The sequence below is a fragment of the Haliaeetus albicilla genome, chromosome 20 (genome assembly GCF_947461875.1).
Source record: "Haliaeetus albicilla chromosome 20, bHalAlb1.1, whole genome shotgun sequence".
NCBI lineage: Eukaryota > Metazoa > Chordata > Aves > Accipitriformes > Accipitridae > Haliaeetus > Haliaeetus albicilla.
Genome location: NC_091502.1, coordinates 21,631,382 through 21,651,004, shown reverse-complemented (window position 1 = coordinate 21,651,004; position 19,623 = coordinate 21,631,382). Strand labels below are relative to the sequence as shown.

General features: G+C 38.0%; 1 protein-coding gene across 5 annotated transcripts in view; it reads left to right on the top strand.

Moving 5' to 3' along the window:
* The window catches only part of SYTL2 (synaptotagmin like 2), a 62,918-nt gene that overhangs the window by 32,505 nt on the left and 10,790 nt on the right, over positions 1-19,623 (top strand). For 2 of the 5 annotated variants that reach the window (XM_069808521.1, XM_069808519.1), the window contains exons 1-5: positions 9,173-12,762; positions 14,279-14,380; positions 15,367-15,420; positions 16,670-16,717; positions 17,841-17,935. In XM_069808521.1, the coding sequence (XP_069664622.1) occupies positions 9,234-12,762; positions 14,279-14,380; positions 15,367-15,420; positions 16,670-16,717; positions 17,841-17,935 (3,828 nt within the window). In that variant the 5' untranslated portion in view covers positions 9,173-9,233. The other 3 variants (XM_069808522.1, XM_069808520.1, XM_069808523.1) reach the window with 3 other exon arrangements.

The following is a 19,623-nucleotide window of genomic DNA, read 5'->3' as shown; positions in this document are numbered from 1 at the left end:
GGGAGAGGCTACCACTCAGAGTAAGGCAAGACAATCAGCTTGGATATGCCTGAATGGCTATAGTTGTTGCAGAAAAGTTGGATGATAAGTAGTTTCTGAACTACAGAGGATTTTGTGTAAAATCACTCTATCTCAAGTCTGTAAACATCCCAAACAGCTCCATTTTGCTTTGAAATATCCTGAGTTGATTTCCAAGAGAGATGCATGTCATCTCTTTAAAATACCTACATGTAGTAATTCATTGGCTGTGTGAAAAGCTTTCAAAAAGCCTGCATTTGAAAGGGAAAATGCTGATCTCAGCTAGGGTGACAGCAGGTGGAAATGAAATGTCTTTAAATGGCCAGATTCCTCAATACCATTGAGGAAACAAGAACCAGCGTGTAACACAAATAGCTATTGTTTGTGCTTTCAGTGAACAGAGTGAGGTAAGAGCTAGAGTTACTTCTCAGGATGACTGTTTTACTTCTGGTTGCGCCATTGATAAGCTCTGTAACCTTTCACTTTCTTGTCTAAGTCCTTCCTTCTCTGTATGTCATCTGTTTTTTCTTTGCAGCAAGGCTTGTCTCTTACTATGCATTTGTACAGTATCTAGTAGCAGTTGAATCTTTCACTTTCGTGGTCTGCAAACTGGGCATGCACGTTGGCGATGAATGGCACCAAAGGTTGGTGTAAGTCTTAACAACTCTGGCTTGCATTACTGGTCTGTCTTACCCTTTACACATCATTATCAGTGAACTCAAGGGAGTATTTGTCTTACCTGCATCTGAAATCATGCTGAAAAAGGTCAAATAAACTACTTTGTTACAGACTTCCCAAAAAATGAAGTCGCACAGTAAGGATGATAAAGGTTGCTTATCACAAGAAAGAGCTTTGCTTCCCCCTGCACCCCCAAGCTGGCTGATAATGCCGACAGTTAGTGGTTACTGACTATAGGTTTTTTTACAGGAGGCTTTTACCTTCAGGAGATTTTTATGGGGTTATTTCTTTATGGATAGCACAAGACATGCTGCTGTTTAATATATCTTTTAGAATATTTTGCATGTCATTTTGGACATCAGGAAAAGATGATGGTACTTTAAAAGTACAGCCTTATAATGTTATTCTTACCATTACAACTCCACAAATTGTGTGTGATTGATAGAGTAATACATTTCATAAACTGCCAGGGCAGTCTTTTTGAAAATATATAACATAACGAGGTTTAAGAACATGTAGACAATTGTTTGGAACATGACCAACTTGATAGTGGTCTTTAACTTGAGGTGATTTGCTGACTTATTTCAGGCCATAGCCATGTGAAGCTTGATAACTATTGTCCAGGACCCTCTCCTGCCCTTTGCTCCAACTTGTGCCAGAAATTAATCAGCATGCATGCCTTGTTCATGTGTGCTCGTACTCTCACCAATAGCTCAAGATCTTCCCTCTAAAGCAAACTCACACAGTCCAGGATTTGAGAGACGGTTAGAAGTGGACCTTAGGAAGTGTTCTATAAGATGTGGGCTGGGTGCTTACTTGCATTTACTTTGCATAAATACTTGATTAGATGTCTCAGATTATTTGCTTCTAAAATGTCAAAAGCTGAAGCAAGCAAACATGGCAGGACTACGTGCAATTAATTGCCTGTGATTTCAGTATGGGTTTATTTCACTATGACTGAGATTAGTCTACACAACATTGCATGTGGGAAATTGCAGGAAGAGCCATATGTTTTTAAAATACCCCTCCTTTCTGTTCTCTTGATACTAGACTTTGAAAGAAAATGGTCTGACATGACTGTGGGCCTGTCTTTAATGGCAGCAGCTGATCCAGAATTGAAGGGAAACACAATGCTGGAGAAGTAATAATCCCACCAGTTGGGGTGGGAATGGAAAACCTAGACACTACAGACATTTAATTTGGCTGTTAGGATAGCAGAGCTGTGAGGAATTAATAGACTTTTCCCCTTGCAATGCATAGTCTCAACAGGGTTAGATCTAAGAGGATGAAACGGAGTATCATTCTGGAGTTTAGGATTGTATAATGTGAGTTCACAGCTGCTAGTGTCCAAATGCTACACGTGGTTCAAGCACTCAGACTTTTAAAACTTTTTAAAGTGCTACTTTAAGGGTAGGTTTGTGGGAGTTGTGGGTTTTAGGGTTTGGGGTCTTTTTTTCTCCTTCTTCCTCTAAGAGTGGGCTTCAGGCCAGCACTGGCTTGCAAGCTTTGCGTAAACTGAACAGCTGCTAACCTGAGGATTGGGACCAGAAGATATGTGATGACAAATTACCCAGACTCTTTTTGTTCTGGATCTTATTCTTAAACCGAAACAATTCTTACTGAATGTGAAGAAAGTTCAGTTCTGGTAGATCTGAACTGCTGTTGAGTCAGGGTGCTGATATATAAGGTGGAACAGAAATCAGCCCACAACTATATTCTTAAAATTAGCATAGTGATCTTTATCCCCATACCCCAAATATCTAAATTCAGTAATGAAGCTATGAACAATTTTTTTTCTTGGGCGTTATATCACTGTGGTACTTTCCTTGCATACCAGAGCCTTTACAGGCCAGGTGTGTGGAGTGTTTTTGAAGGTGTAACCTTGCACAGAATGAGTTTTCATAGGGTGACTCAGACTGTCAATATTACCTCTGTTCAGTGATACCATCTGTCTATATGTAGACTCTTAAAAAAGGGCAATGTTAAAGGAGTTTTATATTTCAAATTACGACTTGTAGGTTATTTTCTTCCCTAGGCTAGAAAATATTCTTAGTCTACATTGAACAGGTAACAGGTGTGGGTCCTAGAGTTCTGCAAGGTGAAAATTTGCACAAAAGTCCTAATTCTTAAAATCCATGTAACTTTTCTGGAATAATAGGGGTGCTGGGATACCTAGATAAGACATTTTTATGGAGTACTGTTAAATCACACTAACTTTACTCACACCAGATTCTCTGCCCTTCAGGATGAGCCCAGGAAAGCTTATGTTTTTGAACAGGAGGCCATTTCTGAGTAGATTGTATTGACAATGCCTGGAAATCTATAACCCCTTTCTCCAGCTTTGCTCCTGCCTTTGCCTTGTTGCCCCTTGGTTCCTGTCCAGTGCTGTCCAGTCTTTGTGGAGTTTGGGCCTTCATTGTGGTTCTCAGCACTTTGCTTTGCTGAGTTGCAGTGCAGGAATTTTTTAATCTGGGTGTGTTTATCACTTTGGCTTCATACACTTTCTTGGATTAGCCTTGTGAATGCAGCATATCTGGAAACTGTTCAGTTTTCCCATCTGTATGGGTTGAGGGTAGACTCGTATTTTCAGACTTAGTTATAGGATCCTGGGTGTGGTTTTTTCTCTACTTTATGTGTTTAGAGCAGGGGTTTCAGCATGTAATGCCAATTTAACAACTCTTTAATTATTCTATGGTAACTCTGAAGTAGCATTGCATTAAAATATTGTGGAATTGTGTATGTGTGCTCAATGAGACTTAAAGTTACCTCCCCACCTGTAAAAACTGCAGATTGAAGAATATCTTACCAGTGTCTTGCAGCCCAGGGTACATAACAGTATTTTCCTTGTTTAAAATGAGCGAAAGGTTGAAGCATTCATGACCTAGACCTTAAAAAAAAAAAAAAAAAAAAAAAAAAAAGGGCATGTTTGTCCTGTCGGGTAGTAGATGTTGTAGATGAGACGCAAAGTTCAGGAACACACAGGTGCTCATAAAAACAAACCCACAAACTTCAGTGCTTCTGAAAGCAAGCACATAAACTCCAGTTCAGCAGAACAAAGTTTCTTTAAATATATGTATTTTCAGCCTTTATTAAAAAAAAATAATATTAGAACTAAGGTTAAAAACTGTAATGTGGAATGATATTTTTTGAAAAGAAATTAATAAAAGTTGCAATATTGAGCTCTTTGAGAACTAGAAAATTGGGGGGTTTATTTAGGATCAGAGAAGAATAAAAAGAACAATAACAATCTGTTATACCTGGTGTGTGCATATAAGAGGGTCCTGCAGTTAGTCTTGAAATATAAGAACAGTTTATTTTTTGACCCATGAGATAGTTTCCATTACAAGATCAGCTCATACCTTAAGTTTATATCACTATGCACGGTGGTATACTTCTTAAAGGTAGTGTTGAACCAAAAGAGCAAGGAAGAGATATAGAAGTTTATAGTTCAGATTACAACTGGTATTTTTTTCCTAGCCTTATGTTCAGGCTGCTCATTACTGTATCATCTTATCTTCTCCATAATGATGTTTCTCCACCTGTAAAATGGGAGTGATGTTACTTCTCAGAGACACTTAGCAGTCCAGAGGCCGGTAGCCTCTCAAGGGTGGCTGCCAGACTTTTTTTCTAAACTTTGAGGTTAGCTGTACTGCACCCTGGAGAAGATGGGAAAGTTGTTCTCCCTGCAGCTGGGCAGACTGTTGCTGGTTACGTGGTTGGAGAATTCTTTGTCCATGTGAGGAGTCAACTCCTGTTTGAAACTGAAACTTGATGAGAGCTGGAAGCTGTTTTCTTGTCCTGAGATACCACATCTGCCCTCAAAAGTGTTGTATCCTGGCTCTGCTACTTACAAATCAATATCTGAAAGTCTTTTCACCCATATCAGAGATAGTTGACCAAAGAAATATTCAGTATTGGAATCTCATTGCACAGCTATATTGGAAAAAACATAGGAGTTGCTTTTCTTCCTAACCTGAGGTCATATTTCCTACCTGGAGAATATTCATCTTTTCCTGCCTTGTACTGTTTCCCCCATCCCCAAAATCATAAGCATGTAAGCTGGTTAATGCCAGCATTTTCTATATAAAGTTAAGATACTGAATGTGGTTGTTATATGAAGACCATATTTAAATCCACATCTAACTTCCATCTTCAAAAACCAAATGCTTTTTCATATCTGAGATGTTTAGATAAACTCAAATTATAAAAATTAGATTGTTTTGAAAAAAAACCTTGCATCATTCTGCAAATAGATGAAATATTTCTTGATATAATGTAGGAGCTGTCTCTTCTAGCTGTTTTAACTCCTCCTTACCTGGGACATACTTAATCAGGATCACAAGTAATAACTTAGTTTTCTTATGCTATCAAACCACAGATTTCATAGATCTTAATTGAAAGAATAGCTTTATAAGCCGTACCTCTGAGGGGATGTGTTGTCATCTGTGGCATATCACATCTTTGCTATAGTGGTGATGGGGTTCCTCTGATTTTTTTTTTTTTTTTTTTTTTTTTTGACTTGGACACTTCATTAAAATCTGATTAAAATAGAGTTTTGCACTTTCCTCCACTTTGATTTCAGTTCTCAAGGTATAAATGTAGGACAAGGATGGAGACAGCAACACCGATATTGTTTGGAGAGTGGCTATGATTATATAAAGCTTTCTCAAAAATCTAAAAGATATCAGAAATATGGTTTCTGTCATGCCAGGTAGAAGTTGTATTGAATTCACTAACAAGCAAAGAAATTTTTGCAAGGAAACAAAGCTGCAAGAATATCTCCTTGCTATGGATAGGAGAAGGTTTGCTTCTAAATCTGATAAGAACAGGCTAAATAGAAAACTGCCAAGAGATTATATTTGAGTATGTATAAATGAATCTTTGTTTTGCTTTTTCAAAAAGGCTTAAAGTAATGACCTGTTTGTTGAAGTTGTTATATGCTTTTTCTTTGCAGTTCTAAAACAATAACCTCTATGTTAGACAAACCAGAGGAAAGACCTATGAAGGCAGCAGTCTCACCAGTAAAGGTATGACTGGTATTGAATATAGCAGAAGTTTTCTTTTACATTTTGTGTGTTTCTTTGCTTCAGTGGTAAAGATGAATAAAGATTTGAGGAAGAAAGAATAAGTTGGAAAAAATGAGTATTTTTTGTTTTGGAGGGAGATAATGGAAACCGCTAAAAGTTCAGCGCTAAAGTGCTGTTATGGTTATCATCAGTGGCTGTCTGTGCTTGACATTATTTCCAACCTCTTCAGCCACTGAAAAGAACTGTCCTGCTGCATTCCAATATCTCTAAAGTCACAGAATTGGAGAAAATTATTTAACTTGCAACAACTGGGATTTTCAAGTGTCTTTAAGTGGTGGTTTATCTCTGCTGTTGGTGACTTCAAAAAGAACAAGATGAGGCTTTCACTAGCACTTTTGATAGTTCCCTGGGTCATATTGTTTAGGGTTTTTGTCATGTATCCAATTTAAGAAGCATGCTTTCAGACTCTTTGACAGGGTAGTGAGGCAGAGGAAATCACTACACTTTCATTTATTTTGTGAAGACTGTACTGATTTAACAATTTGACTGCAATTATAATGTTCATTCCTTTTTTTTTTTTTTTTTTTTTTTTTTTTAGCAAAGGAGAAATCCATTTAATTCCACTGCATCAGGTGATAACTTGAACAGTGGGGAATCAGAAAACAGACCAGCCACTCTACGTCAGCTATCAAAGGAGGGTAAATATACTTATTTAGCATATGACTGTGAATTTCTTGGGGGTTTATATGGAAATTATTTTTACTTTCATTGCTTCTTTTTGTAAGATATCAAAACCTGTTTTATCTTAACTACTTGGAGTTATCAACTAGTTCATTGCAAACCCCATGTAAAATGTGAATATACTCAGGAAATGGCTGTTTATGTGAGTAAATGGGTTTTGCTTCCTTTCCTTTTACTCACAGTTCTAGTCAGTATTAAGCACTTCATGTGAGAGGGCTGTTTGTCCTGAATTGCTGTTAAGAGAACAGAGGAATTTCCTTGAATTTGGCATAGCTGTCTTTATGACCTTCCAGTCATTGCTGCTATTGGCTCAAGATAAGCCTAACTCTTTGATCTTTATTTTTTTCCTTTGTTTTCTCAGTCCTGTTTATTTTCAAATCCTCCCTTTCCTGCAGTATTCTCTGCAGGCAAGAAGATGAGTGATGATACATCACAATACAGGCATTTGAAGTTGTAATTTACAGGCTCATACGTGGAAATTACTCTCCTGTCTCTGTTATGAAGCTTGCTAACAGGAAAAAGAAAGACTTCCACATTAGGAATAAAAAAAAATTTCATCTCCCTACCAGGAGATCATTTCTGCATTTTACCTTGTTCCATATGAATGTGGAAATGGCCTGTTTGCATTTCTGCAGGTTGCTGTTTATGTTCTGAACCTGAAGAGGTGTATGTGTGTTCAAAAGCTGCCCTTCCCTGCAAACTTTGTCCCTTGCAGGAATAAAGCTGATCAAAAATTTGATGTGCTCTCTATCTTTGGAATCATCAAATAGTTAATATTTCTAGAATAAGAAATAACTGCAGGATTTTAATCTGCTAAAAATTCCTGTTACATACAAATGAAATCAACACCTTTATTGAATTTCTGCCTGTGTTTTACTGCAGATGTTTTTAATAAACCAATATAATCACTGCATTCTAGATCTGCACTGTGTCACAGTCCTCTGTTTCTGCAGATGAATGTCATGTAACCTCATGATTTCTTCTCTATATATGTCTTACAGAAATTTTGTCACTCTCTGAAGAGAGCCAACCTCAACCAAACTTAGAAAATGATGAATCAGAGAAACATAAGATGCCTTCTGTAGAACCAACCGATGAATCACAGAAGGGACTAGTTAAGCGTCCAGTCCCCAAAGCTAGAAAATTAATTCACAAAGCAACAGATCCTGTGTCACAAAGAGAAGACTTTGTTCCAAAACCAGCCAAACAGACTGAGAGGATTAATGGCATTGGTAACCCACCCAGGGGCATTCTGAAGCGCAGTTCAAGTTCAAGTTCCACTGACTCAGAAGTTCGTGTTAGTCAGATGTTAGATGTTCAGAAAAAGAATGGTCTTCCTACTGCAACTATTTTTGAAGGAGAAGCTGAGAAGAACTCTTTTACTGAAGAAGCAGAAGACTCCACACAAATTTCACTGGAAAAACTAAAACAAGTGAGGTTCTCATCTAGCACAGGTAAAGGAGAACCTCTGCAAAGCCCACAGCTACACCATCATAGGGAAACAGAACAGTTTGATTTGTTAGAATCTGATGAAACAGAGAGTAGTGGAAATGATGCTATTAGATCAGATTCATCTGGGAATAAGCAAATTTCTGCTGTAAAGCCTTTGGGAACCTGTTCATCAGCTTCACAAATAAAAACAATAGATGGCTTACAAGAAGATACATTGGCATCTGGCCCTTGTGACACTAATAGGTCAGTCTTCCTGGTTAATGAAACCTTGCAGACAAAAACAGTTACTCCTAAGAAACTTGAAACTCCACAGAAGGCTTCCAGCAATATCCTGCCAAATAGCAATAATGAACTGAGTCTTGATGAGACACGTGAAAATAAATCCAACCAGGTCCTGAGCCATGAATCAAAGTCACACAAAAATTTTACTGGTAAGAGACTAATGGGGGTGAAGAACAGAATGCAATAGCATATAGCACATATTTATTAATGTTTGAATCACTTGTATCTAAGAATTAACAACTAGGAAACAGAAATAGTAGGAATGTGCTACATAGTGCAGAATTAGATTCTAAATCACTTTTTCGTATTTTAATGCTGCAATGTGGTCAATGTTTTTTAGGTGATCTTCTATAGGTATTCTTAAGAATTAACAATCAGATCAGAGCCTGGATAGGCACCTTTATTGCGGATGATGAAGGTGAAGTGATGGTATTTGGATAAAATTCCTGTCATAAGGCCTGGTAAATCTGTCTGCACAGGAACTGAAGGATTAGAATTTTTGGTGTACTGCTGTCGACTGTCCTTGGTAGTAATCAAATTGTGACTTTGGGATTTGTTCATGGAACTAAACACAAATATGCTGGGTTGTCCCCCCTGCCTGGCCCTCTCTTCAATGTAGCCATTTCCTTTACAATGGGGATAACTAATCTTATCTGCTCGCACCCTTAAAAGTAATGTGATTAAACTTCCAGTAGGATATCTAAGTGCAGGAATTTATTTTTCACTCTATTGCCTGCAGTATGGTTCTTTCCAAAAACACAAGGACAGAGAACACTTTTCTCTGCTACTAATTAAAAAAAAAAAAACAACAGAGAGATTTTTCAAGACAGATCAGACATTTGTAGAGTTGTGTGTCTGATTCCTAAGTCTGATAAGTTTGTTTACGTTGTAGATGAACATCAGCTTTCTGCTAAGACAGAAGCACATGAGGTGTTGAATACCAATTCTACAAGTCTTCAACAAGGTAAGCCTGATCTTGTTGAGGAGCAAGATGTTAAAATCACTTTCAAGCCTGAAAAACATGCTGATGAACTCATGAAAGTGGCTGATGAATCTGTATCAAAAGTTTTAGATTGGATTAAAAGAAGGTCTGGTACTGAAGATAAGAAACATGTATCAGCCAGATCCCAAGGCTGGGAACCCAAAGAGGAAGTGGACTTCTCATCCAGAAAAGCAGTTCTTCCTACAGAACACAGTGGGCTTAGCATGGATGGAAAAACGAAAGTTACAAAAGAGTTATCCTTTGGAAAGATTAAACAATGGAATAGTATTTCACCTACATCATTTATTTCAGAAGATACACAGCTGATAAAAGAGAGGGTGAAAGGGGAAGAGAATGAGGAGCAAAATGACAAATCACTAACTGAATTTGACTGTTCAAGAGTTGAAGAAAGAGAACATGGTCAGGAAATCAAGCAACAAAATAAAAAATCAAATTTATTGGAAAATCAAGAACACAAGCTACCACTTCAGAAATGTGAATCAGAGAAGGCAATACGAGAAAAAAGAAGAATAAAGGAGATCAGAGCATTCTGGGAAAGGGATAAAACTATCCCCAGTCATGGAGAGAATGAAGTTAATATCAATACTAATGTATCAGGTGGCAGTGCTCTGAAAAGTCTCAGAGAAAGTGACAAAATAAAACCAACTGCGGTGTACCTACCTAATGAATTGGATGATCAAAGCAAGAATATTTTAAGAAGTGTTGAAGTAAGTTGTGCAAGCCAGGCTTCAAGAAGTGAACATCAAAACTCTTCTGAGTTTGGACCAGGCCATGCAGTTGAAAAAGTAGAAAGAATACTTCCATCTGATGGTAAAGTTCATGAATATACAGAATTGCCAAAAGCCAGTAACTTGCAGCCAAGAGTTGGTGCCACTTCAGCTTCCCTAGAAAGCAAAGACAAAGGTGAGAAAGAAACACTTAAAGGAAAAGTTGTTACTTCTTCCCAGCAGAAGCCCAGGTTCCAGGTTTTGTCTTTAAAAGAAAAACTGAATGAAAAATTCAAGAATCAAATTTCAGATCCTTCACAGTTCCAGAGTTTGAGAAACTTCTGGGATACTGGAGTTAAATTACAGAATAGCATGGATAGGGGAGATATTTCTTTGCCAAATACTAGTTCAATAACTTATGAAAGAAAGTCAAGGGAAGATAAAGGCAGAGATAATATAAGCAAGCAAGAGTTAATTCAACAACAAATCCAAACATCTGAGAGAGAAAAAACACAGAAATTAGATTCTATGGTATGTGAACTGCCTCCAGGATCACCTACCCTGGAAGGTCTGAATGTGGCACACGCAAAAAATACATGCTCTGTCCAGCTGGAAGGAAAAAGAGTTATCTCAAAACCCCAGGAAAAGATGGTTCTTCCAGAGCAAGAAGTTAAAGAATCTATAGAAAAAAGTATTGTTTCATCAAAAGAACATCATGTTTCCTTGCAGTTTCTCCAGTCACCTGGTGATAAAGATGCTTTAAAGGAGACAGCAGTAGATGATTGTCTATGTTTACCTATAGAAAAAGTGGAGAACAAGACTACTCCATTAGATGTCAGTCTCCCTAAAGAGGAAACTGCAGAGACTGTGGATAAGGTTGCTTTACCTAAAGCTGAGCTTGATGTATTCAAATTAGGCCTAAAGAAGGTAGAAAAGGAAGCCTCTGAGATGTCATCTAGCTTGAACCTAAAAGAAAACATTTTGAAAGAGCCAGATCAGTGCAGGGTCTTTGAAAGAACAGTGGAACAGAGCCATGACGTTTCTCCTGCTGATCAAAAAGAAGAAATAAGCAAAAGCACAGGAAAAATGAGTGTGACATCAACAGATGAGCATGAAAACAAAAAAGGCCTCAGGAAACTGTTTAGGGAATTTGAACCTTTCTGTCTACAACATCAGGCAGCAGACAAGGATGATAATCTTGAGGGTTCTCAGAGGCCTCAAGCTGGTTTGCAGAACCTGCTCAGAGAAACCTTTGCGTATCAACCTTCTGAATATACAAGGATGGGAATGCAAACATCCGATGACATGAATAGTATATCACAAACTAATTGTAGTATAGAATCAACATGCCAAGAAGATACTGGTCAGCCTGAAGAAGTCAATGAGACCGCAGAAAAGTCTGTTGCCCCATCCAAGGTCAGCAGCTTGAATTCTGCTTTAGAGAAGCTGATGAAGGAAGCCTCCGAAACACCACCTCCTAAACCGAAACGTGCCATTAGCACAGTACAGAGAACTGCTGAGGTGGAAGTTAAAAGCACAACCTATGAGCATGATGGAGAGTTGCCACAGGAAATCAGTGAGACCATAGAAAAGTCTGTTGCCCCATCCAAGGTCAGTGGCTTGAGTTCTGCTTTAGAGAAGCTGATGAAGGAGGCCTCTGAAATGCCACCTCCTAAACCGAAACGTGTCATTAGCACAGTACAGAGAACTGCTGAGGTGGAAGTTAAAAGCACAACCTATGAGCATGATGGAGAGTTGCCACAGGAAATCAGTGAGACCATAGAAAAGTCTGTTGCTCCATCCAAGGTCAGTGGCTTGAGTTCTGCTTTAGAGAAGCTGTTGGAAGAGGCCTCTGAAACGCCACCTCCTAAACCAAAATGTGCTGACAGCACAGTATGGAGGCCTGCTGAGGTGGAAGCTAAAAGCACAACCTATGAGCATGATGGAGAGTTGCCACAGGAGATAAGTGAGACCATAGAAAGATCTGTACTGTCCAAGGCTGAATATGAAGTATCTGATGTTAATTTGCTGAAGCTACCAAAGAAGATCTCTGAAACACCAGCTTCTGTGGTGGAAAATACGGATAAGAAAATACAAAGTAAAATACAGACTAGTCAAAGTCTGCATGCTCCACATCAACAAGAGAGAGATCCTCCTCAAGGAATACAAGAAACAATAGAAAAAACTTCTGTTTCAAATATTGCAAAATTCAGTGAATTCAGTAGCTCTTTAGAACAGCTTCTTCAAGAAGCATCTGAAACTTCATCTCCAATATCCAAAGAGTTACATAAACCAGAAAAGTTTGGGAATCATACATTTCCATCACAAAAAGAGACTCTATTCATGACAGTGTCACAGCCATATAGTGCTTTAAGTAGCTATCATACACAGATGAAGATAGCTGTCAAAGGGCGGGCTCCAGAACAAAATATCAAAGCTTCAGTAAATGATCTTGCAGTAAATGAAACTGAAGCTTCTGATCTTCCTAGAAGAAATGGAGCTATTAATAAAACAGAAAAGAGAAGCATGGCTCCAGTTGATCTTCTTCCCTTGGAAGGAGAGACCAATATGATTGCAATCGAGCCATTGAAGATAAATGAAAAAGGAAGGAGAGATGAAAGCACATCCTTGGATGCCTCTGAAAAGAATTCAGAATTTAAAGCACTGTTGAAATTCAGAAGAGCAAGCACACCACTTAAAGATGAGAGCATCTCCCCCCAGGCAGGAGGAGCTCAACTCTGCCTAAGGTCTCAGCATGAGGATAATGATGAAGAGGAAGGGGACAGCTCAAATTTGGGATCCAAGTTTTCAGATGAAAATTCTGAGTCCTACTCTGGAACCAGAAGTTCAACTTGTGAGCTGTTTGATTTCTAAAATTCATGGTGCTGGGTTGTTAAACATGGCTACAATTTCTTTTGGTAGCCAACTAGAAATATGTTAACCAAAAGTCTGTGTTATGCTTATTTCTTAATTGAATGCTTTGGATATTTGTTTGGGAAAGATGGGAAGAACTAATTAAGTCCTTTAATTGGGAAGTGTTTGACAAAAACATACTACATCTGGGTAAGCCCCTTCAATAAGGGGAGTTTAGCAGCATGAATCAATCATATCAGTCTTCATGATTTACCCTTTTCTTCCTCCCCTGTGATATCTCCTTCAAATTAATAACATTGTAACACTCAAAATCTGGTATTTCTTTTAAATATCCTGGATTAAAAGAGGAAAAAAAAATATCAGTGGCTGACTGAGTTCATTCTTTAGTTTGACCAGCTAGTCTTCAAAGGTAAATGTTTATGAGTGGAATGGCTGGATATAAAGACAAAACCAATACTCTGTGCTATTTCATTTAGCATTGCTGCCTGTTGCACTAGAAAGTGGCCATATAAATGAAATGGTCTATTTACAAGGATTCTTATTAATTGGTTGAATGGCAGCTCTAGTCAATGTATAGAATGTGATTAGTCATCAAAGAGCTTAAGGTAGAGGAGATTAAAAAGGTTAAATTATCTGTTCCTGAGAGACTGGGGATGTCTTCTTCACCTGGAGAATCTGAGAAATTTGTGAAGTTTCCAGGGCCTGCCAATTTACTCTTGAGCCTATTTTGAAAGTGAGATTCCAATGGAAGTCAGTGAAAACTCGGAACAAATGAGGAAAAATGAAACATAATTATTTTTTTTTTTACCCATAATTACAGGCAGCAACACTGTAAGGTCTGGTTGGTTGGCTAATGGAGGGGAAAGTAAGGGAGGGAGGAGAGAAGGTCTTAAAGGTTTCTGAAGGATCTAGGTCTGTCTTGATTCTGCCCTTGGAGGCAACTGCATAATTTCAGGGATCCAAATATCTACAGCTGTTTGGTTTTTTTGGTTTTTTTTTTTTTGTGGTTGTTACTCAAGTATTGAAACAGAATTACTTTCACTGGGGAATAAATATAAGGGGCAAATTTACACAGAGGAAAAAACTAAAGCTGTTAACTTTTTCGTGCTGATTCATAACAAGATGGTTACAAAATGGCTTATGTCTGAGTTTATCCTATATTGTTCTTAGACAGTTAAGTGCCATAATTGCCTGAGCCCCCCTTATTAGTCAGTATAGACAGAGATAACTACACAGGCAAATCAGCCAACCTGCCTCTCTCCCCTGATGGCTGAGAGAACTTAGAGCAAATGGACATTTAAAATTAGGCATTTGTTTTGTTTATTTTGGATTTATTTTGTGTATTTTGGATTTATTTTGTGTTTTCATTGAATGTTCACTGTCTTTGCTAACAGTCAAAATAGATTCTTATGAGAAATCCATGGCTGGTTTTTTAGTGACTTGCTTAAAATGGCATGTCTGTGTGTGCAGTGTTCATGTGTTTTGTCTCGTAACAGGTTCAGAAGAAGAATTAAACCCTGTTTTGATGGCTTTGAAAAGGAGTGCAGATAGGAAAATGGCTTCCAAAAGTCTAGAGGACATTTCATCAGCCACCTCAAGTGAGCACAAAGCTTGTGTGTGTCTCCCATGACCCCCAGTTTGGCTTAAATGTGTTCATGCTGGTCTTCCATACAGCTTTGCCAAGTAGTGTTTTTGTCTTTGTTTCTCAATAAGCCATATGGAGCTTGTACTGTAGAACTGAATTCTTTTCTCATACGTTTTAGTTTTCAGTTCTTTGTGTTAATTTTGAAACAACTCTGGTCTGTGAAGCAGACATCTTCCAAAAATGCACTATGTTAATCAGTGATGAACTGTTTCTTGGATAGTTTTTCAATAGTGAAAGTATTGGCAACCACCCAAATCAGTAATGAGCAGCAACCGCCATTGTCTCCTGGCTGCTTGCTTGGGTCAAATTAGTAGACAGTGGAAGTATGAAGAAATCATCTTAGTTTAGTAGTGTTTCACCTGTGTGTTCTAGCAGTTAATATACCAAACTCACTTTAAGAGAATACAGTGAGACAAGATTGTACTTAAAATTCATTCCTGACTTCCCTCTGTAGCCTCTTAGGATTTTTTTTTTTTAATTATTATTCCTGTCTCACTTCACCCTGCCCCTGAGTTTTCATGCTTGTCTCACGTCTAATGGTTATCTCGTGTCTAATGGGGAAGACATAAACTGAACTTACATTTCTAAATGGAAGTGTGGAGGTGTAGATTTTGAAAGATGTTGGCTATTGTTGGCAAATTACTGTTCTAATACTACTTATGCTATTGCTTGCTTCTAACGAGTTTCTAGGTTTTAGGTATGCACTAACATTGTTGCAACAGCACACTGATAGAAACTGTGTCAACATGAGACTGCTGCTTGGATGTAGGCTTGAAGTAGTGTGTGAAGTAGAAAGCATATCTTGAATTTAACCATTCCCATGGCTCTGCTGGTTTATTTGTTTTTTTGTCCTCTTTACTTTTAATTCTGTGAGTACCACTGTCATCCATTTTATCATACTGAACAGCAAAATTTCTGTGTTACTTTTTTCCTGCACAGATAAAGGAAAAATAAATAATCCAAAGGAAGAATTAGCTCTTAGTGCTGAAGATGGTAAATATCTTTTGTGTCTGCATGGAAGTTTATTGTTTTTTCAATGGCCTCTGTTTGCTAGTGAAGGACTTTTTTAAGCCAAGAATTGTATTGCGCTTTTAGATTTGATTAACTTCAACATGACTGAAATGCTTTTGTAGAATTTTGTTGCATTGTTTTATTCTTAAGGAATATACCTATGTTGTGTCCTGCTATATCTGCAGAAACTCTGTGCCACCTGTCAGTGTGTTATTTTGGCCTTTGGTCATTTAGCCTATGAAACAGTTACTGAAATCATTGAGAGCTTTGAACATCAGCTCAGTTGAAAGGCTTGGCCTGAGTAAATATTGAATTTTTCTGTTAATGTGTTGTTTTACAAGATGCAAGATGACTTTGCTAGTGCAAAACACACTTCAGAACACATCAGTTGAAAAGGAACATCTCTTACAATCCCTGTCTCAATCCAGCAAAGTAGAATTACTCTAAGCAATAGATGAACTGCTACTAGATCAGCTACTGTTGACGTTATCAGTCCATTAGTGCATTACAGATGCCTTACTGTTAAATTTTTCTATATACCTTTAGAAATTCCAAATCTAAGCAAAATAAAAGCAAACCTGCTCCAGGAACATGTCAAGATGAACACTGACTATGCTGGAATATAACACACAATTCTTTTATTTGCTGCATTGGAGCACTACGGTTTTAAAAAATATTTGTGCGCAGTTGCATTTATTGTCATGTTTTAGAAGCTTTAAAGCATTTTGCATGTTAGTGGCCTATAGTATAAATAGAATGATCATAGCGTAATAGGATGCATGCAATGTCCAGTAAATTAACAAGACTTAAGTACTTTGTTTTCAAATGGAGACCCCCACTGAAAGCATGTTTTACATTCAGTATGGAATGTGTAGACACTTACCTGAAAAGGGTGGGGGGTGTTTGAGTTACATTTATTAAGAATGAAGGTTTGGTTTGTTTTTTTTTTTTAAAGAAAAGACAAACAGCCAAACTGATAGCTGTACAGACAGAATAAGGCAAGTTCTTCTGAAAATACTATTCATCTTTTTGCTTTGCCTAGCTTATACACTCATGTTACCTTTGTTATCATCCAGCTCCTCAAAGGAGGACAGCGATGCAAAACACAGAACTACATGGGGTCTGGGGAAGTCAAAAACTTCCCACATATAAAATATATATTGGTGCTATTTATAACATTGCAAAGCTGTTTGTGCTACTGAGTGACTGTTGTCAATACTGCACTGAGCAGGTCTGAAACCTGATCAGCATCAAGAGAGGAATGAAAATACAGCAGGAAGTGAGTAACAGGATTCTTCCAGCAGACAATGGAGTGACTTCTCCACTGATATTTAAACTAATACTTTAAATATCCTTTTTTTATTTAACAACTAACAAGTTATACATCTGGACTAGATACTTGCTCAATGGGAATACTTCATCTAACTGCATACTGACAATAACCGATACGTGGAGCACTATTTGAGCTTCAACAGCAAAAGCTTTGCAAAAGCTTAACTCATGCCTTGCAAACAATCCCGTTGTATGCAGTGTTTCATTTTATGCAATAGATAATGTGCCCCTGTAGCTGGCTGTTTGTTGCCAAGTAATTCTGTCATACGTTATTCAGTACTGGAGCATTTCACAATGTGTATCCAGTCCAAAGATATAGAGCTTTAGTGCATTATTAAATATAAGTATGGTTAGAGCATAATTGTGGGCTTACTGCAAACTGGATTTTTGCAAGGCTAGCTTGTGCAATTAAGCTTTGTATAGAGCATAGAACTGAACTTCAGTAGAGGTATACAAAAGTGGGAGAGATGAGCTGCAAAAAAGTGCATCATTAATGAGATATGCATCTTATAATTAACTAGGAATAGTTGAAACTTCCTTGTTCAGGTCTAAAAATTGCTTGATTTACATAAATGTTCTTATTGCAATTAATTAGGCTGAGTAAATAAAAGAACAGAGTTTGGCTTGTACTTCTTACCAAGATCCTTATGATGACTCTAATGTCAATGATGGTGTGGTTACTGCATAAGTGCACTTATCCTTGCTCTGGGAAGAAAGTCTAGCAGGTAAAAATGAAAATGTTTTCTTCATCACATTTGATCAGAATTTGCTTGCAGCACCCAGGCTTGTATGTCATGTCAGCAACATAAACATTTTTGCTCCTGCCAGACAAAGTTCTTTGGTCAGTGTTATAGGAGATGTCAAAGTGGACTATCCTTCCTAATGATAGCTTCTCTGGGTCCTATATGGGGGGGCGACAGGCAGGAAATCTTGCATCCAAGTTGTAAGCTGGTTGTGCACGTGCATGTATTTCATCGAAGTTGCTTGTTTCTAACCATGTCCTCTTACGGAATTTCACTGTTTTGATGTACAAATGTATTTTTGAAGCCTTTTGAATTGCTGCTCTTCAGTTTCCACAGTGCCTTCACAGCCTGATAAGCCGTTTTCCAATCCTGAAAAACTCAAAGGACTGAGCAAGTCAGTACCATCATTCCTACAAGAAGAGGTACGTTCCATCTCTGAAATATCCTACCTAAACCTTTTGATTACTGTGGCATTTTGTGTTTGTCAAGTAGTGCTTTCCAAGGTCTGCTAAGCTAGTTTACTGTTGGACCATGGCATGGAATTGAGGTTGTGGTGTAACAATCAGGAGGTGATCCTGAACAATCTGTGACTAATTAACCTTTCAGAAACTTTAGTCCAGTAACTAGTGGTTTATTCTACTGTACAGCTCAACATACAGAGCATGTTTTATCTAGGAGATTGAAGCATAGTGAATGCTTGCTGTTATTCCCAAAGGCAGTCTCTATCCTTAAACTAACAGGTCCTGTTTGCTCTTTAGAACATACGTACGTGCATACATTTATTTTCTTCAGAGCCTAAAATCTAAAATGAGCGTGTAAGACCATAAGAAAGTCACCATCTGGTAACCCTTCTCACATGGGTATTAGCTTGGTATTCTGCTTGGGGATGTAGGTTCAGGTACCAGGCTGTTAACTCCTTGTAAGTGAACTTTCAGAACTTCCGACAACATACTGTGCCTCTGCAAGTCTATTATTATTGTTGTCGTCATCACCATCGTGGTGTGGGCCTTCGTATAAGCTCTGAGGCCGTATTCAAATCTCCTAAAATGACACCAAAGTTTGAAAGCAATAAGGGATTTGAACTGCCTGGTCTATGACTCCCCAAACAGTCAGTAAAGAGAGGAGTGGAGCCTGTGTTTAGACCAAGGATGAACCTCCTACCATAAATGCCTAAAAGAGGTAGCTACACTGGTCACAGGGAACAGGCAGCTCTAGAGAATAGGAAATACCTCATCATTATTGAACTTGGATAACATGCTAGATTGTTTTTTTTTTTTTCTTTTTTCTTTTTTTTGAGTGCCATAGTGTGAATGTGAATTTGTATGGCAAATGTGCATGCAAAACTCCCCCTCCCCCAAGCTGCTAGCAAATGGTGGTAGAAACACCTGAGTCCTGTCAATGAAGGATGTGCATTAGTGGACCCAGTTGTAAATGGGACACAGGAATTTGGGGCATAGGTATCACAAAAATACCTGCGTCTGTGTTATAAAATGAGGAATTGCTGCTTACCCTAGCCCTTATCACTATAACTACAGCATAAACATCAATATTTTGGATTATTTTTCTAAAAACACATGTCTAAAAGGACTGAAGAGTCAGAAACAGGAATATGCTGTGCCCTGTCTTACCCTACTTCCTCCTAAAGTCTGAAATAACCAAAACGTGATACAGGTTTGATTAATCTTACCTTAAGTGCAGAACTTAAAACCATTCAGTGTCTATGAATTACACGTCTTTGGTTAAAGATTCTCTAAAATTACACCATCCTAATGCCCCTTCTGCTGAGAAGAATGCAGAGGAAACTTTTCTAAGGCTGTTAACATTGCACCATGGATGGATCAAAAGATTAGCATTTCAAACCATTGGAGTTGGGATACCAAACAAGTCTGAAATGAGTATCTGGGCATCTAAAAACAACCAGTTACAGCCTCTGTAAGAAGCCAGGTAAAAAGCTTACTCGTGGGTTTTGAATGGAACAGTCTGACAAATACTTGAAAGCCAAAGGACTATACGTAATCAATCTGATCAGAGTAGAAAGGGTTTGGGGATAGTTCATAGTGATATTCTAAGAAATTGTCAGCACCTAAATCTGTTTATTCTGCCCCCCCCA